General features: G+C 35.8%; 2 protein-coding genes across 3 annotated transcripts; one reads left to right on the forward strand and one right to left on the reverse strand.

Annotated features, from left to right (window-relative positions):
- The first annotated feature begins 1,333 nt into the window (after positions 1 to 1,333).
- Positions 1,334 to 14,693, forward strand: LOC110457230 (sorting nexin-5-like). 2 transcript variants are annotated; one of them, XM_021508410.1, is made up of 14 exons: positions 1,334 to 1,416; positions 2,014 to 2,148; positions 2,843 to 2,944; positions 3,442 to 3,572; positions 3,985 to 4,063; positions 4,293 to 4,376; positions 4,730 to 4,804; positions 5,174 to 5,204; positions 5,674 to 5,758; positions 6,341 to 6,380; positions 6,582 to 6,668; positions 7,252 to 7,341; positions 11,068 to 11,133; positions 11,396 to 14,693. In XM_021508410.1, the coding sequence occupies exons 1-14, from the start codon at positions 1,414 to 1,416 to the stop codon at positions 11,534 to 11,536; spliced, it is 1,149 nt and encodes a 382-aa protein (XP_021364085.1). In that variant the 5' UTR covers positions 1,334 to 1,413; the 3' UTR covers positions 11,537 to 14,693. The 2 variants fall into 2 exon arrangements, with proteins under 2 accessions (XP_021364085.1, XP_021364084.1); XM_021508409.1 differs by lacking the exon at positions 1,334 to 1,416 and adding an exon at positions 1,574 to 1,917.
- A 2,034-nt stretch (positions 14,694 to 16,727) lies between these two features.
- LOC110457231 (beta-sarcoglycan-like) lies at positions 16,728 to 25,259 on the reverse strand. The gene is made up of 7 exons (XM_021508411.1): positions 25,239 to 25,259; positions 23,817 to 24,020; positions 23,025 to 23,210; positions 22,595 to 22,646; positions 21,721 to 21,890; positions 21,066 to 21,203; positions 16,728 to 19,756 (listed from the first exon to the last, which is right to left on the reverse strand). The coding sequence occupies exons 1-7, from the start codon at positions 25,251 to 25,253 to the stop codon at positions 19,553 to 19,555; spliced, it is 969 nt and encodes a 322-aa protein (XP_021364086.1). The 5' UTR covers positions 25,254 to 25,259; the 3' UTR covers positions 16,728 to 19,552.
- Positions 25,260 to 27,137: the final 1,878 nt, after the last annotated feature.

Consider the following 27,137-nt stretch of genomic DNA (forward strand, 5'->3'; position numbering starts at 1 on the left):
TATTGCAAAGGTTAACATGTCATCTACCAGGACAGTGCCATTCATGCTACATGTCATAAATTTCTTTAAAACATATTAAATACCTGAGTCAAGTTGTTTTAATAAAATTGGAATGGAGCATCCACATCTTTTTGCAAGGCAGACTCAGTGCTGTATAATGATCAATATATAGAGGTGTGGCCTGGCCCTACCGAAAAAAGAGGGGTGGGCCCAAATTACAGGAAATAAAAATCTTTTAACCCTACCCCTACAGTAACAGTAAAGGGAATTTCAACTAAAGCTTGTCAAGAGCATCCTGGTTAATGTGGAAATAAATCTTAAATCCTTAAAATGTCACCAGGGCAGGTTGATCTTAACTTGATTTGACAATGAGCTTTATATGACCGCTGGATAGGTGAGGCAAAAATGCAAGTCATTTGAATAAAAAACTACTCAAAATGATATAGAACTCAACTAGTTATCATCAGATACACAAATAATTGGCGTGAGAGAAAAACCACAATCCTGCTTTAAATACAGATCTCTACCAAATGCTTTCCAAGCAGCATTGGTCTTTGGCCATGGGAACATAGTCAAATATTGCATCAAGAATGTATAGCTCCGCACGGGGCTGAGGAGGCATTATTCCGTCTTTGCCTATTGCAGAGTTATCTGCTCTTGAGAGCAGGTATTGATTGTTACCTCATTTGTTTGTGAGAGTAACGTCATCAATTTTTGAGAAAACAACATAATTTTCTCACACAAACCAATGACGTAAAAATCAATACCTGCTCACAAGAGAAGATGACTCTGTAATACGCAAAGACGGAATACAAACGGGTGAATTTAATAGCCTACTACTCCTGAACAGTTGATCATATTTCAACCAAATTTGCCATAGAGAATCCTTGTGACGTTCAGAGTATCAATTGTTTTGTTATACTAAAGAAAGGGTGTGTACTACTTGCTGCTGTTGAGTGCGAGATGTGCGACAGATCCCAAATTGGAAAATAATATATGAGTTTTATGAATTAATTTGCCTTTCGTTTTTTTAGTATTTTTTTTCATCGAATATAGTTTATAATCCCAATGGACAATTGCATTGATGATTTTGTTTCATTATTATAGGCCCTAATCAATGTTAAATTAGAAAATGAAAATGATTCAATTAACTGGGGTGTAGCTAGTTCTTGCTGGGAGTGTTTGATTTAGGGGTGGGTCTAGGAAAGGATCATAGTGGGTTGGCCAGAAAACTGCCCCTACTTGGAGCCCAACCTTCAGCCGAAAATAACTTTCCCGCTCAAATGTCAAAATGTCAGTTACCGAACGAAATTAGAGAGGCTCCGAATGATGATTTCCGGTTTACTTTAGGTCTGGAGACGAAAGTTTGACGACAGTTTTGAAATCAGCTGCCCTAGGTGTTACAGACTTGTCATGGTGATTTATTATTTTTGAATTCTTATTTATAACATACACTTGTATCGTTATAGCATTTAGACCCGGCTGATTTATATAGAATGAAAAAAATACAGATTTAGCAGACGAACCTTTTTGTATGTTTCATTGAAAGTCGATTTTTACAGGGACACGCCCCCCGGAAAACGTCAACACTAACCATTTGACATAAAGAGTTCTGATACTTTCTCGTTGCAGCAAGAAGGATATTAATGATTTATCTATTTAAAGAATGTGACATCTTCTTGTTATACTTAAGTCGGTTGTAAAAACTTAATGGCTTGTGTTTGTTTCATGTCACATGGAGTGGTTTTGACAAAACGATTTAAAGTCTTTACAACGCTCTCAACTACAGAAAACACAAAACAGAAGAAAAAAAATATAAAGCTTTAAAAGCAATTATTAGTGACAATGGGTTTATTATATGGAACATGTATAGTGAGCTCCAGATAAATGAACTACAAACAAGACAGAAATCTCCAAGTATATAAAACATGATCTGCAGTATTTCCGTAACACACTTGATCAACAATGCTATCAATATTACTACTTTTGTTTACAATCTTTGTTAATTGTTAGGAAGAGGTCACCGAGTCTGAGGCAGCACAGAACAACATTACTGTTAACGGTCCCTTCCAGCCTTTGTTCTCGGTAAAAGTTCCAGATGCTGTGAAAAATGGAGAGATTCTGCAGTTTAACATTAAAGTATTCAAGGTGAATAACAAATGACATTTCCAACACAGACAGTGACAATGCATTGACCTTTGCAGGCTTATTTAAATGAATATATTTGAAATAAGTAACAAATTTTGGTATGCATTAATGTTTAAAAGAAGTTATATATGTAGTTTAATGGTATTGTACCAATGTATCAAGTTTCAATAGAACCATAAATTAATTGCTCCAGTCCTAGTCAGCCATGACATTAAGCATTTTCACAAGCATTTTATGGGGTACTTTTGCTTGAAAGTGAAAGTTCAATATAATATTTTGTCAAATGCGATGATAAAGAAAAAGGAAAATTTGCAATCTGCTCTATTTTAAATTCAATACACGGTAAAAAAAATCCTTTCTGTTGGTGAATCTATAGTCATATAGGACAATTATAACTGTGAGGAATTTATTTGGGGGGAAAAATTAGTGTGATGAAATATTTAGTTCACAATTTTGTTTGTCCGGGTCTCGTAGAAATACTACATTTAAAGTTACGTATATGAGGAAAGGATTATTAAAGTGATACAGGAATACATAGATTTTATTTACAAAACTTTGGCTAAGTCAGCTCTGAGATAAAAAAGCGATATCTCTTAATACTGTTTTTAAAATGTAATAAGCTGGTATAAACTTATAGGGAATATGTTGATTGGTTAAGCTATATATAATGTACCTACTGATTGGATGTTCACAGCCAGACACGGACGAGCTGATATGTACTGTATCCAGACAGTATGAGGATCTGGAATGGCTTCAGCACTGTCTCATGACTGAGAACAACATCAACGGTATCATAGTAAGTTACTGGCAATACATCAGCACTACTATAGGCTTTCCTTAAACACTTAAGTTTTTTCATCGTTTACATTCACCTGTTACACAGAAAGTGTTAACAGGACTATGTTATTCTCACAGAGTGAACAGAATGAACACCTTGTCCCTTCATTGACTGTACAGTCGATCATGTGTTGAGGCAGAAACAGTTTTCTTTTTTTTTCCTTTGCTTAGATAAACCTATATCCACCAAAAATGTTGTTAAAATCCAGTTACATCAAGCATCATTATACATAGGTACAACATTTCATTTAATATTTAGGGCATGAGTAATCCAAGGTCAATCATGATGTAACGTCGGACTCAAACTTTGATTGAAATTCACAAATGGTTTCTAATTGATGTTTGCTGCCTAACGGAACCAGTTACCATAGAAAACAGGATCTCGTTCCAGCTTAAATGTTCTTCTGCCATGTGGTAAAACAGTTTGTTAATAACAAAAGCTTCATCAATTTCTAGTTACCTCCCCTACCTGCCAAACCAGAAACAGATGCAAAAGCAGCAGAGAAAAATACAAAGAAACAGCTTGGAAGTTCAACTAATGTTCTCATGGCTGATGAGTTCCATGTTCACTGTCACAGTGTAGAAAAGTAAGTATCATTAAATACATTATCCAAATAATTGTCAAATACACAACCCAACTTTTAATACATTGCCCCGAATGTGATTTTATAAATACACTATTCCAAATGTAGTCAAAAACACTGCCCAAACTTCAGTTTAATACACTTGTAGTCAAATTAACTTCTCTATACTATAGTATACTACTCCAGCTGCAGTTCATTCGACAGGTAACAACTAAGGTAAGGAAATAAATGCATTAGATGGTTAAATAAATGCAGGAAAGTGAATTAAAAGTAAATAAATGAAAAAATAGCTATGTAAGATTGTCTTAATAATATGGGAGTGTGAGGGATACATTTGGTCACAATTTGTTTCCATCTGTTCCATCTCCTTATATATTACAGAACTTATCCTAATCACATTCTCTTAACCTCCTAGATATCTGGTGTTGGTGCTGGAACATGAAGTTTTAGGCAAAGACAAAGAAACCCTCAACAATTTCCTATGTCAACAAGAGGTAAGTGAATACTAGTATCTCTCTCATTGGTAGATATATTGATTTATTGTGTAAAGTATGTACTCATCTTTGAACATTCAACAGCATTTTATTCAGATATTGATATGGTTAGAATAAAAATGTCGAAACTGAACCTTGCAGATTTAACTTACATAGAATGGTTTATAATGTGACAAAAGTTGTACTGTGTAGATATTGGATTAATTCTATGGTGAATATAACGATATAGCCACCAATTCGAGCCAAGCTGAAAAGAGGGATCATGAGTCGATTGTCTTCAGCGGTGGAGGAGGCAAGGAAAGGCCAGCACAGGGTAAGTATAAAATTGATGTATATGACTGATGTTATGTTAATTGAATGTGTATAATGTACCATATTTATCCTGCCATAAGCCCTGGTGGTTACACAAGATCTCTGACTCAAAATGCATTGGTGTGGGAGATGGGGTGGTGTAACAGAACAATAAAATAACATTTGTTGGCATTTCTGCTGAAATTCAATAAATATGGGTGGGCTTACCAGTCATGGACTTAATGCTGACAAATCTTTTTTCACTGCGTATACACTAATCTATATTGCTGCAGTCAGAGAACAAAGGAAGGACGAGATGTAAATAGATGTTGGTTAATTGATCGATCAGGTTTGAAATGAAACTTGTTTCTGCAGGACATAGATGAATATTTCCACAAACAGAGGGAGTGGAGTACAGAGTATTCCAAGGCAGCCAAGGAAGCTTCACAGGTATGTAGGATGTCCGTACCAGAACTCGAGGACTTTTAACGATATTCCATTGAGAAGCAGATACTGTTACATGCCAAAATACTATCCATCCAACTTTTTGGTATAAAATCATCAACTTGGTAGACAAGTACATTTTAGAAAGACATAAAAATTTGTCAGGAACAAAAAATGAGGTCAATCTAACAAATTTTGACCTTTGACCTGCTTTAGAATAGGACTTTAAATACTTCCTCTTTACCTAGCTAAACTAGCAATAGACAGGAGGGGGAAATTGGCATTGGGTTACAATCTTAATATTATATGATAGTTATGCATGACTTTTATGAAAACTATACTCTGTGTATCGAATATTCTTTTCTTTTGTTGCAGAATTTTAACAGAATGTTAATAGCACAGATGAGTAAGTGTTACCCTAAATCAGATTTTGTCCGGATTGATACCAGTGTTTTTTATCGTAGTAACCTAGATGATATATGATCATCATAAGGCGTTGTTTGATTTTGTTATCTATGACTTTGTGGAAGGAGGGATTTTTTTTAGTGGAAATGGACTGATCCAAATAATCTTTTGACTTTAGGTAGTTAAGTTGGACTGAGAGTTGGTCTAGAATTTAGTGGTTCTTGGTTTGAATCCCGGTCTGGTCATGCAATTTTCCTTTCCTGTTGCACATTATAACAGACTCTGGCATACACAACATTCTTATGCACTTGATATTTTGTATGTCCTTCACACTGTTTATTTATGACATATGTGCCATTTCCCTGTCCTCCAAAAACACAGTTAAAAGAGGATTTTAATCTAAGTCTGAAAATACTCTTAATTTCCATAAAATATTCACCGAGATCATCTCAGACCTTCTCTCTATTCAGGATTGGCTGGTTGCTATGGACATTTCGCCACTACAATGTCGGCCATGGATGTGTACCGGGACGCGACCTCTGTACAAATCAACATGTGAGTTGTGTTAAAGCTGCCGCGGAACTTCTGAGGTCAAGGGTTAAAGTTGAAATGGGAACAAATGACTAACAAAAACGGCTTGAAGATTGATTTCATGTACATATGTAACATATCTCATTACTGTTTGAGTGTTAGCATATTCCATTGTTGGTGTGACGGTCAGTTTTCATTGTTTCACAGCTCAAAGATCTAGTAACTGATTGAATGTATGTTAGTATATATGCCCTGTTCTCCTATTCTGTGTGGTAATGATGCACCAAATGTTCCAAAAGATTTCAGAAGTCAAACATTATCAGCCATTATCAACATATTTTCTTATTATGCAATTATATCTGTTTTGCAGATTATATTTGAAAAATTAAAACATGACATATGTGCAATATCCCTGTCCTCCAAAACACAGTTAAAAGAGGATTTTAATCAAAGTCTAAAAATACTCTTAATTTCCATAAAATAAGTCACAAAACATGTATTAATACATGTAATTGTATATAATATGGAGTATATAATATACTGCTGATTATTTTTTATTTTCTTTGATTATTTTTTTTGTGCATGTGCTCATTTGATTTTATTCAGGTTACTATCAAAAACGGCAGAGGGAATGGAGGACTCTAAGGTAATATTTAAACCATTGATATAAAGATGCAGTATTTTTTGTCTTTGGTTAAATGCACCATGACTCTTGAGAAATCAAATGTTTTCCTAAGTAAAAGACACTTCCATCCATACTGATGATTTCGTGTCAGTTTTTAGGCAATGACATGTAAAGTTAGACCTGTTAATTTACTGTTTACTTTACCTTTGTGTACTATTACAGCGTGGTATGGAGGTGTTATGTGTTAATGACGAAAAGACCCTAGCGCGTCTGTTGGACCTCTACGATCGTTACATGGACTCAGTCAAGGTACATCGTGCGTCTGTACATGTAGTCACTTACTCATGTACATAGACCAGTTTAAGTTGGCCGAGAGGTCTAAAGAAAGTCTAAAGACAACTTTTAGTTTCACCTGAGATCTAGAGTATTTGACAGAAATCAATTTACTTTAGGCTGCTGTTTGACTCTTTAATTGAGAGTGTTCACTTGTTCAGCATCCTCACAGATTTATGACATATTGTATAATGCTACTATTTCATGAAACATTTATGCTCTCTTTATTCCTGATCTGAAGAAAGACTAAAAAAACACCTAAACCCAGCACATTGGTTTCCCTTCTGTATTAGAACTATTGTATATCTGTAAAGGGCGAGAAATTTGTTAAAAGCAGCTTGTCAGGAATCTCTAAACTAAATGTGATGGATGTCAGCTTGAGACTTCTATTTTATATCCATGTGTTCTCATTTTGGAACCCCCACTCGGAAATTTGAAAAACCCCTCAGACTGGCCTCTGGATCTGCCACTGTTTATCATGACAGATAGACTTCTTCATATTATATAAAATATTATAACCACTCTCAAGAACAACAATGAATGGGTTGTTTATTTGTAGGAAATGCTGTTCAGGAGAACCAGCCTATTGGTGACCTATGAAGATGCCACAAAGACATTAGAAAAGGCCAAACCAGCCAAAAAGGCAGCAGTGAGTAAAATTGAGTTAACTCTTATACAAGGATATCTCCAATTATTAATTAATTATTAGTTATTAATCTGTGCTGAAGCTAATTGTAGCTAATCCTAGGACATCTGTGCTGTAGCTAATCGTAGCTAATCCTAGGACATCTGTGCTGTAGCTAATCGTAGCTAATCCTAGGACATCTGTGCTGTAGCTAATCCTAGGACGCTTGTGCTGTAGCTAATCGTAGCTAATCCTAGGACATCTGTGCTGTAGCTAATCGTAGCTAATCCTAGGACATCTGTGCTGTAGCCAATCCTAGGACATCAGTGTTGTAGCTGATCCTAGGACATCTGTGCTGTAGCTAATCCTAGGATGACTGTACTGTAGCTAATCCTAGCTAATCCTAAGACAACTGTGCTGTAGCGAATCCTAGAATGACTGTGCTGTAGCTAATCCTAGGACATCTATGCTGTAGCTAATCCTAGGACAACTGTGCTGTAGCTAATCATAGCTAATCCTAAGACATCTGTGCTGTAGCCAATCCTAGGACGTCCGTGCTGTAGCTGATCCTAGGACGTCCGTGCTGTAGCTGATCATAGGACATCTGTGCTGTAGCTGATTCTAGGACGTCCGTGCTGTAGCTAATCCTAGGACAACTGTGCTGTAGCTAATCATAGCTAATCCTAAGACATCTGTGCTGTAGCCGATCCTAGGACGTCCGTGCTGTAGCTGATCCTAGAACATCTGTGCTGTAGCTGATCCTAGGACATCCATGCTGTGATGATCCTAGGACATCTGTGCTTTAGCTGATCCTAGGACATCTGTGCTGTAGCTGATCCTAGGACATCCATGCTGTGATGATCCTAGGACATCTGTGCTTTAGCTGATCCTAGGACATCTGTGCTGTAGCTGATCCTAGGACATCCATGCTGTAGCTGATCCTAGGACATCCATGCTGTGATGATCCTAGGACATCTGTGCTGTAGCTGATCCTAGGACGTCTGTGCTGTATCTGATCCTAGCACGTCTGTGCTGTAGCTGATCCTAGGACATCTGTGCTGTAGCAGATCCTAGGACGTCTGGGCTGTAGCTGATCCTAGGACATCCGTGCTGTAGCTGATCCTAGGACATCTGGGATGTAGCTGATCCTAGGACATCCATGCTGTATCTGATACTAGGACAACTGTGCTGTAGCTGATCCTAGGACGTCAGTGCTTTAGCTGATCCTAGGACATCTGTGCTGTAGCAGATCCTAGGACGTCTGGGCTGTAGCTGATCCTAGGACATCCATGCTGTGATGATCCTAGGGCATCTGTGCTGTAGCTGATCCTAGGGCGTCTGTGCTGTAGCTGATCCTAGGACGTCAGTGCTTTAGCTGATCCTAGGACATCTGTGCTGTAGCGGATTCTAGGACGTCCGTGCTGTAGCTGATCCTCGGACATCTGTGCTGTAGCTGATCCTAGAACGTCCGTGCTGTAGCTGATCCTAGGACATCTGCGCTGTAGCTGATTCTAGGACATCTGGGCTGTAGCTAATCGTAAGTGTAGCTAATCCTAGGACATCTGTGCTGTAGCTAATCCTAGGACGTCCGTGCTGTAGCTTATCCTAGGACGTCCGTGCTGTAGCTGATCCACATCTGTGCTGTAGCTAATCCTAGGACGTCCGTGCTGTAGCTTATCCTAGGACGTCCGTGCTGTAGCTGATTCTAGGACGTCCGTGCTGTAGCTGATCCACATCTGTGCTGTAGCTAATCCTAGGACGTCCGTGCTGTAGCTTATCCTAGGACGTCCGTGCTGTAGCTGATTCTAGGACGTCCGTGCTGTAGCTGATCCTAGAACATCTGTGCTGTAGCTGATCCTAGGACGGCCGTGCTGTAGCTGATCCTAGGACGTCGGTGCTGTAGCTGATCCTAGGACATCTGCGCTGTAGCTGATTCTAGGACATCTGGGCTGTAGCTAATCGTAAGTGTAGCTAATCCTAGGACATCTGTGCTGTAGCTAATCGTAGCTAATCCTAGGACATCTGTGCTGTAGCTAATCGTAGCTAATCCTAGGACATCTGTGCTGTAGCTAATCGTAGCTAATCCTAGGACATCTGTGCTGTAGCTAATCGTAGCTAATCCTAGGACATCTGTGCTGTAGCTAATCGTAGCTAATCCTAGGACATCTGTGCTGTAGCTAATCCTAGGACGTCCGTGCTGTAGCTTATCCTAGGACGTCCGTGCTGTAGCTGATCCTAGGCCGTCCGTGCTGTAGCTGATCCTAGGACGTCGGTGCTGTAGCTGATCCTAGGACATCTGCGCTGTAGCTGATTCTAGGACATCTGGGCTGTAGCTGATCCTAGGACATCTGGGATGTAGCTGATCCTAGGACATCCATGCTGAAGCTGATCCTAGGACATCCATGCTGTGATGATCCTAGGGCATCTGTGCTGTAGCTGATCCTAGGACATCTGGGCTGTAGCTGATTCTAGGACATCTGGGCTGTAGCTAATCGTAAGATATCCATGCTACAGCTTTTTCTTGGACATCACATTATAGCTGATCTAAGAACATCATAGTACTCCATTATGCTACGACATCTAGTATTGCATATTCTCTTAATGTATTTGTAACCCTTAATATCTGCACTACAGCAAATCATCAAACACTTTTATAAGTTTGTAATTTTGTAAATTATATAGGGTCTTATATAAATGTTGTATATTATTATGTCTCCCTTTCGAATGAAGGGAGACATATTGTATTAGTTCTGGTTCTTCTTTATCAAACTGGAAGCATACTTGCATCACCCACAGAAGGTGTGCAGTGCACTGGAATTAGGTATTGTGCCCCACTGTATACAGAGTTATGACCCTTTGTTTATTTTTTAATACCGAAGTGTTTCCGGAGTATAAGTTTCATGTTATTTCACCTACGTTGACCAAACTTAACATATTTATGTATCTTGGGAAGAAGAAATCTCTTGCACTGAAATCATGTCTCGTGCCCCACTTTATACAGAGTAATGGCCCTTTGTTTATTTTAAATACCGAAATTTGTCCATGGCATAACTTCCATGTTATTTCACCTAGGTTGACCAAACTTGCCATAGTTATGTATCTTGGTTAGTAGGAGTGTTGGATTCAAAAATCAGGTCTAGTGCCCCACTTTGTAAAAAGATATGGCCCTTTGTTATTTTTTTATACCGAAGTTTGTCTGCAGCAGAAATTCCATGTTATTTCTTCTACGTTGACCAAATTTGCTATATTTATGCACTTGGGAGAGCAAAGAGCCGAGTACTGAACATCACCCATCTGTGCATAATCGATCGTAGATACAGTTATAATTATTTGACTTTATCTGCATAATTTTATTAAATGACCTAAATACAAGTTTAAATTTATAAAAAATAATGCGCCAATAGATGAACCAGATTGTAATCAGATGTGTGATAATTCCTATTTTTATATACATGTAAATGTTTCTATAGTACCATAGCTGCCGAAACTTAACCAAAATTGTTGAGACAATTAAACATGAATCAGATTAATTTAAAGGTTTAATGGTTTAGAATTTACACACCTTAATCTTGATGTGACCTTGCATTTCTTCCAAATTTGCATAATTGACTAATAAGAGGAGACGTATGTTTTTGATCACAAAAACAAATTCCTAGTTATTACTACTATTATCACTAGCTTATCTGATGATGTCAGCAATCTAGTCTCCCAGGTAGATGGATTTGAATGTTCTTTTCTTTTTCTATTCAGGCAGAAGATGCAATGACATCATCTAAAAAGGCCTATGAGGAGTGTACAGCGGTTGCTAAGAAAGAGGTAATAGAGTACTCCTCAGCATTCCTTTGTTATTTACCCACAATTTTAAAGTACCAATAGGTTGTTTTCTTTCTCCATTCAGCTTTTATCGTCCTTGCGGTATAGCGAAATCTGCCACAGGAAAAAATGTAGAATGAAAAATGTCCTAGCAGCTTGTAAAGAAAATGTTAAGTACATGTTTTCTGGTTTTCATATTTTCATCTTTGAAATAAACAAAATATGTCACGTTTTCTCAAACCAAATTCTTGCATTTTTTTCGCAGTTAAAGTCCTTTATGCAGCAGAGAATCATTTCGTTTGAAGGCGGGCTATCCTTGTTTGCTGAATCACAGATCAAAACAGCACGAGACACATATACCTTGTTAGTCCGAACACTAAAAGCAGTGAAAGAGATGGACATATGACACTCATCTGGAATTAATGTATTTCTGAGCCAATCAATATGCCTTCAACTCTTGCTAAAATAACTTACATATAGATATGTGTATTTGACTATTCTCTTACTCATTGATGTACTTTTTTTTTATTAATTTTGAAATGAATTTATATTTGTCACAAATATGATCATAAATGTAAAACATGCCTGGTAATAAGCCCACCCATCAATACTGTATTACAGTGGAAATGCCAACGAAGGTTACTTTGTTGTTGTGTAATAAGTCCCACCCCCTATATTGAGTCATAAATGGGTTTGCCCCCTGGGCTTATTGCAGGATAAATACTGTACACAAGGTGTTTGATATAAAGCTGCATGTTGCTAAGCACATTGTTTTTATCAGGAAATATAATTGAAATTTTAATATATTTCACATAGTGCAATTAAACTCAAATTACAAAAACATTGTTTTTTTTTATCAGGAAATGTCTTGAAACTATTTCACATAGTGCAGTTAATATCAAATTGTTAAAATATTTTTTTTTATCAGGAAATATATTGGAACTGTGTTTCACATAGAGAAGTTAAACTCAAGCCGTTATTGCAGTGCACTTAAAATCAATTTGTTAAAACATTGTTTTTGTCAAGAAATATATTGAAACTATTTCACATAGTGGCGTTACATCTAACAGATACAACATTGTTTTTTATCAGGAAATATATTGAATCTGTATTTCAAATAGTGCGATTAAAATCAAATTGTTAAAAAAATGTTTTATCAGGAATTATATTAAAAGTGTATTTCACACTGTGCAGTTGAAATCAAATTATTCAATTGTTCAAAACTAATAAAGTGTTTAAAAGATAAAGCTTTGGAATTCTAAGAATTGCTTGCTTATCTGGTCCCTCCAATGAATGTTCTTTACTTTTGAGAACTTTCTCAAATGCTAAAATTGTAATAGGGTTTGGGGTTGGATGTCAAATAAAAAGTAAATCAGTTTAATGTATTCTGTTAGATGAAATCACCCACTGACTTATAACGGTGAATGAATTACAGAAAAATAAATGTGAAACATGTCGAGAAATTTCAAACTTACAAAAAAAATGGTTCTTTATATTCAGGCAAGAACCTTGGAATAACCCTTAAAACGAGATACTATTACTTCTTTTTCGTTCAGTCTTATTATTTAATTACTGAAGTCTTCATCTTAAATATTATGTTATATAACATATTCGTTTAAGATTTTACTTTTTATCTCGTCTCATTTAACAATGCAAAAATATATATAGTTTTTATCATCTTTATATGGTTAGTGTCTAGAATTAGTGATCAGTTGTGTTATATTATATGCTGTAAATTACTTATACAATTGGGTGACATTATCTGCAGCAAATTACTTATACAGTTGGGTCACATTATCTGCAGCAAATTACTTATACAGTTGGGTCACATTATCTGCAGCAAATTACTTATACAGTTGGGTCACATTATCTGCAGCAAATTACTTATACAGTTGGGTCACATTATCTGCAGCAAATTACTTATACAGTTGGGTCACATTATCTGCAGCAAATTACTTATACAGTTGGGTCACATTATCTGCAGCAAATTACTTATACAGTTGGGTCACATTATCTGCAGCAAATTACTTATACAGTTGGGTCACATTATCTGCAGCAAATTACTTATACAGTTGGGTCACATTATCTGCAGCAAATTACTTATACAGTTGGGTCACATTATCTGCAGCAAATTTTTATTAAAAAAACATGACACATTGAATGTAACAAAGTAGACCATCATAGTAAATACTCTTCCTGAAACATTCTTTACTGTCCCTTGTTGAACATTTACATATTATTTCGCTGATACATGTACAAACTTAACTGTCTGCTGGTATATGATTACTGTTATATTACATGAACAGTACGTAGTGATTATATAGAAGTTCATTCAGCATTGGTACAATTTTGGAGTTGGAAGTAGTTGCTATTTAAGTGTTCTGCGAACAATAGTTGCTATGTAGCAGTTCAAAGACTAGTGATTGCTACGTTTTATGTCAATGAGCAGAAGTTGCTAAATAAGTGTTTAGTGAGCAGTTGTAGCTATACAAGAGTTAAGTGAACACAGGTTGCTATATAGGAATTCAGTGAGGTATGGCTGCTATTTAGGTCATTGAGCAGTGGTTGCTATGCAGGAGTTTAATGAGCAGCAGGTGTTAGCGAGTAGTGGTTGCTTTTTAGGAGTTCAGTGAACAGAGGTTGATATGTAGAAGTTTATTGGTCATTAGTTGCTATGTAGAAGTTCAGTGGACATTTGATGCAATATAGGAGTTCAGTGAACAGTGGTTGATATGTAGAAGTTTATTGATCATTAGTTGCTATGTAGAAGTTCAGTGGACATTTGATGCAATATAGGGGTTCAGTGAGTGGTGGTTGCTATGTATGAGATACGTAAACAGTGGTTGCTGTGTATGAGATACGTGAACAGTGGTTGCTAGCAGGAGTTCAGTGAACAGTGGTTGCTGTGTATGAGTTCAGTAAACAGTGGTTGCTGTGTAGGAGTTCAGTGAACAGTGGTTGCTGTGTAGGAGTTCAGTGAACAGTGGTTGCTATATGGGAACTTATTGACCATTGGTTGCTGTAGAAGAGTTTAACGAATTATTTGTTGCTCTATAGGAGATCAGTTGGCAGTGGTTGCTATATAGGAGTTCAGCGAGTAGTGGTTATTTTGTAGAAGTTCAGTGAACAGTGGTTGCTATGTAGAAGTTCAGTGAACAGTGGCTGCTATGTAGAAGTTCAGTGAACAGTGGTTGCTGTGTAGAAGTTCAGCGAGTAGTGGTTGCTATGTAGAAGTTCAGTGAACAGTGGTTGCTATGTAGATCTAGGAGTTTACTGAGCAGGAATCACTTGTTGTAAAGTTTTGTATTGTCAGTATTATATACCAATCATCTTGTTGGTCCAGATTCAACAGTTCAATTGCTGATTAAACCATCTGTGATACTTATTTCTTAAAGGTTATGGTAACAATGTGCAATAGTCTTAAACATTTAAGATGATTTTACATTTGATACAAATGAACATTCCAGATATTTTGAATGAAGACATTATTTATAAATTAATAAACATTTTTTTATAAATGTTTACCATACTTTACCTGTGGCCATTAAAGATGTAACAGTTGCTTATTTTAAAGTGTTTGTCTCTTTGTTGTGTGTTAATGAGATGGTCAGACTCCTTATAGACAGGTCTGCCAAACAACAGACCCACAGCCTTAGGGTCATCCAACCAAGGGAAACCATGGTTATAAAGATGTATTGCAGATATAGATGTGCATGTTAGAAAAAATGGTAAGCTGTTGGATATAATATTTGGTTGATAATGTGAAAATGAATTTATAATTAAAAAAAGATGTTTTTCGACAGAAAAATCTAACAAGTACAATGTTGCTGTGTAATATCGCAGCCATGGAAGCTAAAATCAATGTCTTATATACTGGAAAAGGACCAACACATGGTCAAGATCAAAATCGAATAGTGCTTGTGGCTGGTATCTTGGATATCTGACAGGCCCAGAAATTAACAACACTATATGTCAGGATCATTTACAGAACACTTCTATGTAGTTTTGTTGTAAACCCGTCAGCTTGAGTTTAAAGTTAACAAGAGGCCCATGGGCCTTAACGGTCACCTGATAAATTTATACAGAGAGTTGATTTTTGTTTTTAACATGAACAGAAATATTATTCAAAGTGACAAAAAACAATAAAACCACCTTATTCGATATCTAGCATGCAGATTTAAGACTGAAAAGTATTTGTTACTAGCACCTCTGATTCTAAACAAGGAAAATGAGGAAATTTTATTTTAGCACACAGACTCCATTGGGCCCCACCCTACAGCCCTTTGGGGTAGGGATGGCTCAAAATTTACAAAGTATCAAACTGTCAACTTAGGGTTATAATTCCAATCAAGTTATCAACATGTAATATTCAAAGTATCATTTGCCATTATAAACCATAACAAATTTCCCCCCCCCCCTCCTTCCCCAGGGGGAAACGCGAGACCCCAGGGTCATGAAATTCACAATTTTGGTAAAGCACCTTAAGACCCTTCCATCTATGAAGAGTATTTGATTCTACCATATCTGGGTCTTGAGAAGAAGATTTTTGAAATTTCAGTCAATTCAACCCTTTTTGGCCCCACCCATCAGCCCCTGGGGGTCAGTCAGGGCTCATAGGTGCATACTATCAAACTGCTACCTAATACTGATAATGCTAACCCAAATTGAATTACTTCCAATGGAAATTAAACAAATGTTGGTCCAAAATGTGATTTCCCTATATAAACTATAGTAAAGTTTACCCCCTCCCCAGGGGGAAACGTGAGACCCCAGGGTCAAGAAATTCACAATTTTGGTAAAGCACCTTAAGACCCTTCCATCTATGAAGAGTATTTGATTCTACCATATCTGGGTCTTGAGAAGAAGATTTTTGAAATTTCAGTCAATTCGACCCTTTTTGGCCCCACCCATCAGCCCCGGGGGGTCAGTCAGGGCTGATATGTGCATACTATCAAACTGTTACCCAATACTGATAATGCTAACCTAAATTGAATTACTTCCAATGGCAATTAAACAAATGTTGGTCCAAAATGTGATTTCCCTATATAAACTATAGTAAAGATTACCCCCTCCCAAGGGGGAAACGTGACACCCCAGGGTCAAGAAATTCACAATTTTAGTAAAGCACCTTAAGACCCTTCTATCTATGAAGAGTATTTGATTCTACCATATCTGGATCTTGAGAAGAAGATTTTTGAAATTTTAGTCAATTTTACCCTTTTTGGCCCCGTGGGGCTGGGGACCATTTAATTCACAATATAGTTGACCTTTGGCCATGGAAGGATTCTGCAAAATTTCATTGAAATTGGTTAAGGGGTTTTGGAGAAGAAGTCGAAAATGTAAATTGTTTACGGACGCACGACGGACGACAACGGACAAAAGGCGATCGCAATAGGTCACTTGAGACTTTGTCTCAGGTGACCTAAAAATTGATTTTCAACATTGTAGCACTTGCAAATATTGGTTATCTGGTGGCATTGAAAAATACTAGTGCTTTCTCTGGACCATGTACTTAACATTTTCAAAAGTTTCATAGAAATCCTTTCAGTAGTAGTTGCAGTGATGTTTTATTGTAAAACCAAAACAGAACAAATTGATATTGTATAAAGTTGTCTCTTTAATGTCCGACTTCCTTTGTTATATATTGGAAGCCGTAGGCAACCAATGGTCAGATAATGCTCATTTAGGACCTGGATTTGATGGTAAATAAACTATGAATAAAAACAAAATAATATCAAGACAATGATCATAATGACAAAGTTCCTCGTGAAGGTCAAGGAAAAAAACAAGGCTCCTGATGTACTACTTTTTCAACATTGCAATATTAATCTTCACGTATCCATGGTAAATATTCCCGTATACAAAAGTAGATACATTTACTTTTTCTTGTTTTTCCCTGTCTATCCAGGCAAATCACATTCCTCTTATAAATATAGCAATTCACCAGACAAACAAATAAATACATATACCATATTTATAACACTATGTCAATGCTCAAAATTGCTGAGTTTTGTTTGCTAGCTTGAAAACTTATACGACACCATTAATATCCTATGACACCATTAATATTTTAAGACACCATTAATATCCATAAACATTTTTTGTTACCAAAAGGGCAACAAATTCAATTAGATTACACATGTATTATTTTTTTTACATTTTTTCCATGGCATGCATATAGTGAAAATAAAATCTGGGTAAAATTTAAGTGTTACAATGTACATTGAATTCAACTTAACTAATGGCACATTTAAACTTTCTCTTTATATTTTGTTTTTGAAAAAGATGGACATGAAAGAAGTACATAAAAACTAAACGTGCCTGAAAAATTTTGGCTTTTTGAAACATTGTAAAATAAATTGCATAGGTCCACAAATCTGATGTCTGATGACATTTTGCAACTAAAAGGATAATACATTGTACATATGTATAAAAAGATCTATGACCACCAAGAGAGAAATTTAATGTTGATGACATTACTGGCTGGAAGACAGTTTTTACGATGTAAAAATTTCTAATATATGTATTTCCAAAAGTGACATCATTTTGACATCATTTAAATACCAATTATAACGAATACATGGTTACTAGTCGATTTATAAAGTTAATCTAAAATGTTCCCATTAAAATAAATATGATACATTCTGAAATCTATTGCTTTTAATTAGTTTTAAAACATTAAGTCAGCTTCATAAAAGTATATAACTGTCTTATATATTTATTAAAGCTGAAAATATCAATGGCAAAAATGCAGATCAATACATACAATATATTCATGTATAATATATTTGAACACAGACTAAACACATGCAATATCACGATAAAACTTTTGTTATATACACTATAGGTGTAAACATTATACATACACTTTTCACTAGGGAAATGTCAATAATCTAAGTTTTCAAAAACAGGATTTTGATATTTGGAAATCAATTCTTTAAATATCGAAAGAAAATCAATTTTAGGAAATTCACTTAAGCTATATAGATTATAAGATAATTTTAAGTTAAACCATTTTCTAATACTGTACTACAATAGATTGAGACAAATGCCGACACACTTGGGCTTTATTTGACGAAGATCTAGCCAAAGCCAAACAAAAGCCAACAACCATACCGCCATAAAGAAACACAACGAAGTTCTCCCCCAAATAATATCAATATCAGTGACACATGATCACAAGCTGATCATCCCACACAACCAAACTAGGAATAATGTCGGTACATGTACATCTATAACTGAAAGTAAACAAACAAACGTACACAGAATGTAAACTAGGGGGAGTACACAGTATAAACTAGGGGGACGGAATGAGTATTAACCAATGCTATACATAAACAATAATACAAAGTTCCATACATAAATCTGTTTTCATTCATTGTGATATTGCAAAAAATAATATACTTTTAGAGATTGTGAACTTATCAGAGGAATGGAGTGTGGAAGAGTGAAGAATTTCTTTAAAACTTTTTCTTGTTTAATGGATACTGTAAAACATGGTTAGTACAAACACTTATTGCAACTTCTTATTTACAGTGAAGACATCTGTGTTCCCTGTCCAAGTGATGTCACATAAACATCTAGCTCTGTAGCAAATTACATTATCAACATGTTAACTGTAAAAAAAAAAAAATCTTAAGTCCCCCATGTTATTTTCTAAATTTTATTACCGTGTTTTACTACTTTTAATGTCCAAAGGGGTTCGTTATACAGTGAAACCTGCTATCATGATATTTTATTTGTCAGAGAAAAATATTATAATAAACGATATATTATAATAAACGATCAAGCTGTTTTCCATTGTTTTTATTTTGTCTGAACCGAAAGTGAGATGCCTTATATTCATCAGACATAGATCGATGTAGAAACATGGAAAAAATGGAGAAGATTTTCGTTTTGCGGTCGTAATGATCAGTAAGTAAATTCTACGTTCATATATCATTTATATAGCCATATTTTACGGTACGGAACCAATTTCTGATGACACTTGAGGTTTATTATAAACATGGTTTGCTGTAACTAATTTCTGATATCCCAAGGAGTTAGTTATTAACATGTGTACAGTACAGACACTGGTAACTTTACACTACTCTAGATATATTCTGTATGGGAATAATAATGCTAAACCTTGATTAGATATTTTAATTATGAAATTAATCAGTTCTCTTTTTCCCCTTTTTAGCACAAATTAATAATATCAAGATTTAAAAAATGCATCATAAAATAAATATAGTATATAAATGTAGACATACCGTATAATAAAATATGCATTCAAATAATTTACAATGATAGGACTGAACCACTATCATCCTGACATAACAATGTTGACAAGAACTTCCAAATAAATAAAACTTTTTGGCAAAATTGATTTTAACAAAAAAACAAATCAGCACTAGGCATTTATACATGATCAGGGTGACAATCAAGCACAAGGGTCATTATCTGGGTCAGCGTCCCCACAGCCCACTCCAGGTCCTGTGACTTGGACAGCAAACACCCGGCCACTGGACGCGCACACACACACTTTGTAGGCATTAGTTGTTGAGGAGGAGGAAGGGACAATTGCTCTGGGTAAGTTGCTGTCGAGGTACACTCCTTTATCGGCGTCCATGATAATGCTACCATCCTGTGAATGTATCAACCATATCAATGATGAATTCGTTAAACAACAATATTTTCAGTAGACCCTTATAATTTTATCAACAGGCTGCTGACTTTTAAGGAGTAAAATTTTGTCAAATAAAAAATCCACAAATGATATTTTTTTCATCATTTGTTCAATCCTTATAACATTAAAATGTGATATTATTTCACATGTTAGATATCAGATATGTAAGTGATGGTGTTGTGAAATCCTAAGGTAGCTAAAAACTAGTAAAATGTCTACAGATACGATTGTCCCCTTGATCCTGTGGTTATCCATATATAACAACCTTGGGATCCTTAAATACTAACTCACTCTAGATATTCTCAAACTTGGCCTTTGTTTAAGCTTTGATGAAAATCTGACCTGACAATGAATCTCAAATTGGATGGAACAGGACAGACATACAGGTAACACTATATAAGCCCCCCTCCTTACCCCTCCATAAAATGGTTGGAGTATAAATACAATTAAATGGTTTAACATTAACATCCCAGAACAGACTTCACTTCAAATTTTTTGCACTTTCTTGACTTTAGACCTGGAGATGTTCAATGTGACCCAAAAACAGTGAACTGCTCACTTTCGGTGGGTGGTGGAAAATAAACTTCAGGTTTCACAAAAATGTCTGTTTAAAAGCTTCAGCCTGAACAAGATTTCTTAGGAATTTTTATGCCCTTGTATAACCTTTGAACTTGATGATCATCACATTGACCTAGTTATTGTGCAGTGCACACTTCCTGGATGTGTTGCAGGTTTACTTCAGAAGTTCAGATTTCATCAAAATATTGTAAATTATTAACAGTTTAAAATCTACTGCTCACACAAGATTTCTCTGGAAACTTTGCACTTATCTGACCTTTGACCTTGAGGACAAGATCACAAACACCAAATTACAGGGTACGCCCTACCTCCAGGGATTGATGCTGGTATTCTTCAAGTTCCATCAAAATATCTCTTATGGTTTAAAATGGCCTGGACAAGATGATATTAAAAGGAAACCGTACTAATACAATATGTCTCCCTTTATTCAAAGAGGAGATATAACAAGTTGTATCCAATATCATTGGCAAAAAGCAACAATCAACATCAAATTTAAATGTACAATTTTGCTTTTACATGTATGTACAGCTATCCTGTGAGCAGCTGTAATGAAGGAGATGGCCTGGCTTATGCTAATGATGATATTGTATCTACCGTAAAGTGTGGTCTATACGATAACGTGTGGTCTATACCATAAAGTATTGTATATTGACTGTGGAGTGTTAACTACGCTGAGGTACCAACTTACCGTGGAGTGTAGCGTGATGTTGTTCGTGATGACATACACCTTGCCAAGGGAAGACAACTCCAGACCCTCCATGCCTTTAATCTCTGTATTTTTGTATGACTCTATATTCAGGCCGTCTACTCCAGGCACACTTTCCAGCTAAGGTATAAATACAAGAGGTTTACTATCACATGGTTAAAGATATATTCACTTTAAAATTCTTTGTACATTTATTTCCTTGAGTTTTACTTTCATTTGGTTATCATATTGGTTCCAGCAAAAGCAATATTATATAAGCACCCATTCCTAATAAAAGTCAATAAAGAAGTCAAAATATCACAAAAGGTACTGATTCAGGTTGAGTGTTGGTATAAAAGTTATTTGCATGATTTGGTTAAGTTAACTATCACACATGATGATTCTCTAGCCACTGTTTATAGTTGATTAAGACATATTTGGAAAGATTTGTCATTCTTTATTTTCCCATAAACAGGTGTCATCGTTTTTTCAGTTATTATAATAATCCTTTCTGTGAACTTACAGATCTCTCTGCTGTAGAGATCTGCAAGTCCACATAATCTAGTAATGAAATGCTTTAGCTGCTATGAATTGAATTTCTGAACAATGTGGTTTCTCAAACATTGTCCACGGTTAAATGTATAAAGAAATTACTGACCACAGGCACTTCCACTACAGGGGCATGTATGTTGACGCCTGGGCTGGCGACGGATGTCCACTCTTGTACAGCTTGCAGTCCTGTTGACAGGAGCATCTTTCCTGTGTCGAGGCTCCCCACCTTAAAGTTCTCCACAGATGTCACCTCTGCACTACCTGGCTGTAATTCAACTGAAATAAATTGTTTATGATGAGTAAGGGGACCTCAATCCTCAGTGTACTTTCTGTCTTATACTTCAGTCCTCTGGAACCTTGCTGTTTTTATATTAGTCTTCTGGAACCTTGTCTTTCTTTACTTCAGGCCTCTGGACCCATGCTTTTTTTTTTACTTAAGTCCTCTGGACCCTTGCCCTTGTTATACTACAGTCCTCTGGACCCTTGCCTTTTTATACTAAATTCCTCTGGACCCTTGCCTTTTTTTTCCTAGTCATCTGGACCCTTGCCTTTTTTTTACTACAGTCCTCTGGACCCTTGCCCTTGTTATACTACAGTCCTCTGGACCCTTGCCTTTTTTATACTACAGTCCTCTGGACCCTTGCCTTTTTATACTAAATTCCTCTGGACCCTTGCCTTTTTTTTACTACAGTCATCTGGACCCTTGCTTTTTTTTACTACAGTCCCCTGGACCCTTGTTTTCTTATCACAGTACTCCGGAACATTTTTCTTGTCAATACATAAAAAAACTAGACAGGAGATCAAATTCTACATTCTGCAATGATGAGTTGAATTGAACCAGGTATGGCCAGGGAAGGTGCTGTGGTGGCTGAGTGGTCAAGTCATCTGACCATTTAAGATCATTAGCCCTATACCATTCATTGGGTCATGGGTTCAAGGCTTATGTGGTTTTCCAAAAATTGAGAAAAGCATATACATACCTTTCAAAGCCTTACTGTGAAGTCCTTGATCTGTATCGGCCGTGAAAACAACCTGCAAAATAATATCTGTTTTATCTAAATCCATACAACAATGGCTACAGGATTTTAAGTTATCATAAGACAATTTAATCAAATGTTCCTTTACCAGTTGTGTGGTGGTCAGATGTTATAAACCGGAAAAGTTATAGTTCATCGTTATCTTTATTGGTCTCTTTATATCAGAACATGAGGTCACAAGAACATTTTAGAGATGAAGAAATATTAGAAAGTATTTCATAAATCTAATTAAATTTAAAGTGCACAAGGTACGATTAATGAGATACTGTCATGATAACATGTTTTATCATGCGCACTATCTATGGAATGATAAATTCATATATGTATCTATATCCTAATAACTACACATATCCAGTCTATATGAGACACCTACTGGGCCGTTGTGATTTTGGATGACAAGTGAAGAGTTTCTCCGGCCTCCAAGGAATCCATCAAAGATCTGAACAGTGGATAATGTTGTATCAGACAGAAAGCGCAGCAGTCGGGACTCAGGAATAAACTCCAGTGACTGGACGCCGAAGTAAGAAAACTTCAGAGCGTACATTATACCAGCTGTTAACTGGAAGGAAAAAACAAGGGACCAAATGGGGTTTTAATTACAAATTAACAGAAAAAGTGACTTTTCAACCCCTTTATGAAGGAAATGATACATGTATATCAAAAGCTTTATCATTTATTTATAATCTTGTGAAAATCTGGCTCTTTCATCAGAAATCAATAGCTTGATAACAAAAATATTACTTTTACAAGAACATTATCATATATACATAAAACACAAGTACATAGTCCTACACTGTAACAATATGTACTAAGTTCTAGTTGCTTTCAAATGCAATTTATAGGTGATTATGGAAAATTGATTTTAAATTTGTTAAAAAAATAATTAAACCTCCTAGTAAGACTACTACATAGTGTACAGAGAAATTTTTCACAGTCAAATATTTCAACCTTTGACAGTAAAACTCATTTTTCGCCCAATATTAACTTCGCTCTTCACATTTAATTGTGTGTATCATATTATTTACAAATTTCTGTGTAATGATAACATGCGCTCATTACGGAGGGCGAAAACTAAACTGCAGCAAAAATATCCTGGTATATAACAGCAACTTATTATGGAATCATTTTATTATATCATTTCTATAAAAATACAAAAGTCAATTACCAATGCATTTGCACATGCTAGAAGAATGAGGAAAGTCATGACACAATATAGGAAGTATCTCTTCCTGCCACGGATGCCAGTCTTGTGGAGATAGGGCTCATTGATGTTGATGTAGCCAGCCCTAAAGTTACTGTTGTGTTCCCGGTTAATTCTCCTCTTCAGTGTTGACTTCTCTCTCATGGACATATTAGATGCATCTCCTCTCTGTTCAAAAGGGAAAAAAATCTGTACTGTTCTTAAGCTTAACTTCTGCATGGTTAATCAGTCAGTATCTTCAAATCAGAATCGGGACACGAGCATTCTATTTTTTTATCTTGACCATTGCGGCCTGTGTACAAAACATATACACAGTCTTTCTCTTCGCTAAGTCAATCCCCAAGTTTGTACTGTATAGGGTCTGGGTTTCTAATATTGCGTCGAGTATTAATACAGTAATACTTGTAATAGCTATATAGGTCTCTAAGAGTACAATTGTTAGCTTCCTGAAAAGAAATGCTTATGAGCGGGCGGACAGACATCCCATGTGATTGCTAGGTAGTTACCAAGAATGAAAAATTAAGTTATTTGAGAAGATAAGTATTGGTAAATATTTCACAAACACTTTTTTTTATGACGCCAATTGGCCATATTAATTTTAAGCACTTTATTTTGCATCGATACAAAACCACAGAAGCCTGAAATTCTGTCAAAAATTAATATTAACAGTAAAACAAAAAAAATGCCTATACTATGCTTAAATATTTTTTTTTTGTATTACAGAGCCGTTAAGGAAACAAACGATGTTTTCGTGGTGAAGGAAAACCAAAGGGGGGAGGGGGGCAGGGGATCTGACTCTGCTTTCAGGCAAGCCTTGACAAAGCCTTGCAAGGTCTGCATAAACATTTGCAGGTCCGCAAGGATTTATACCCGAAAATGTTACATTTAAAGATGGACAAACCGGTTGTCCCGCATAAACGAACAGGCCCCTGTTATTATTAATTTTGACAGAATTTCAGGCTCCTGTGACAAAACAAAGTACGAGTTATCTCCCTCTTATTAGTCTGAAGTAAACCTCGCATAGTACACCGATAGTAATCGGATAAGTTTATATAATATATAAAATGTTTAGTTATTGAATCCAAGGCAACAATTATTTCAATTAACTTTACAAGGTCAAATTTTCAATCAATTGATTTGGAATTCTATAATTTAACTATAATTATAATGTAGGCCTACTGAACAGTACCGATAAATGTTCTGAAGCGAACTTTTGAAGACCTTTTCCTATTAGTTCTGAAGACATTGTGACACTTGCATGCTACAGAATAGTTGCAATTTCGTCTGTTATAATATAAAAGCTTGCTTTAAAATCAAAATAAGTTTGCGATTCCTTGAGAGCTGTAAAAAGGCCACTTTAAAACTTCTGAAAGTTTATGTACCCACCTCGTAAGGATCCATCTTGAATTTTACGGAATATCGGTACAGAAACGAAACGAAACGCTTTGGAGCTGAGAAACTTTTTAAAACCAAAGGGAAACAACCCGTGAATAGCGTGTAAAAAAATCTAAGAATTATTTTTTTAACTTCTTTTTTTTTTCCAACTTACCTTGACTATTTGCTGTTTAGCACTTTTCATTAACTCCGACTTAAAGGAGTGAAAAGTTACATGTTTTTTTTCAGAGACGTACCTGGTTGTAGCTAGACTAGCCATTTTTAGATAAACCACGGAATTAGATGCTTTCTAAGTTCTTGGATAAACAGAATAAAATGTGTCACAAAACATAACCAATCGTTGAAAATGCAATTCTGAGTAATCTCGAACATGTGTAAATTTATCACAAACCTTGAACATCCACTGCAAGTTCCTCTATACACATTACCATAAATAAATGCGTTCACAGGGCTATTTAGGCTGAAAATGGACAGTGTGAACAATAAATAATCATAATAATGGATTCTCGTTGTCTTTGATAATAATATTACTAGTTAGCTAAAAAGAGTTCTAAAAAATCGTGAACTATCGACACTATGGCACCGTCTTGCCAGCTATCTTGTTCCCTTTCTTGAAATTTATAAAACACTATGTTTTTTTTTAACAGGGGTCGTTAACATACGAAAATTTGTGAAAAATGCATGATTTATGTGACTTATTTTGTAGTATCTATATCCGTGATAACTTTTTAAATGTGTTCATTCCCCCTTAAATGGACCGCGGTGTAAGATGTCAAAACTCGTTCTCATTCGATAAGTTATAAATCAGTGAAGTTAGCATGCCCCTAAAATGGGGCTACACTTTCAGGTCCAGATTGGAAAACGACAGAATAACAAATGTCCGTCAATTGTGAATCTAGAGTTGAGTCCCGAGACTTCAGGAAAAAACCCAGCAAGATATTCATCTTTAAAAATCATGTTTTCCCGCTATATTTTCCTATTGTCCAATTTAGATGACCGTTTATGTACCTTATTCCCCCATAATATTCTTACACGACTACCGTAGCGGTAATTAGGAAGCGTTATTGACGTGATGTTGCTGGCATGTCTCGTGTCTAAGGTACAGTAATCTGATTAAACTAACATGTTCCTATATCTTACTAGCGTATATGAAACATCCACATCTCTTATCATAATGCATGGTTGTATGTGAAAATCCTCACTCGGGATTAAAAACCACATATATATAGATCTACCCTAACTTTACTGTCATCCTTCGTCTCATTTCTCACAGCGTGTTTGAACATCGCTGCTAAGCATAATCGATTTAAACTTCCATTTTGAAGAGCAGAATTCCGATCTCGCCGCGTGAGTTGAAAGTTTCGTCTTATGACTTAAACGGGGGAGTGGGGTGTATAAAACATATATTAACCAAACGAAATGAAACTTAAAAATTAAATCGGTCTTTTATCCAACAAGTTCTTATACAACACATTTGTCTTGTGTGTCATGTTCCTGAATAATTTAATTTAAATTCAATATTTTTCAATATTAAGATTCCCCTATTGGACATGAATAGGTATGGCCGAACACGAGGGTTTTTCTTCGGGTACCCCGGTTTCCTCCCACATCCAGACCCCAACCCCCACCCCGCTAACATGAGCAAATATAAGTTGAAATAACCTGTTTCATAACTGTTGTAAAAAATATCATATGTTAGTTAAAACATTCGTTTATAAAATATAGCAAGAATTAAATCACATGTGAACAGACACAATTAAAATTCAATCATGATAGTTAATCAATTACACGAATGTGAGTACTGAAGATTAAAGCAGAGATTTGTTTGTTTTGTGCTAATTCAGAAGTTGATGAATTATTTAATCGAGAAGGCAAACACTGGACCGATTA

This window comes from Mizuhopecten yessoensis, unplaced genomic scaffold (assembly GCF_002113885.1).
Source record: "Mizuhopecten yessoensis strain PY_sf001 unplaced genomic scaffold, ASM211388v2 scaffold9049, whole genome shotgun sequence".
NCBI classification, from domain to species: Eukaryota; Metazoa; Mollusca; class Bivalvia; order Pectinida; family Pectinidae; genus Mizuhopecten; species Mizuhopecten yessoensis.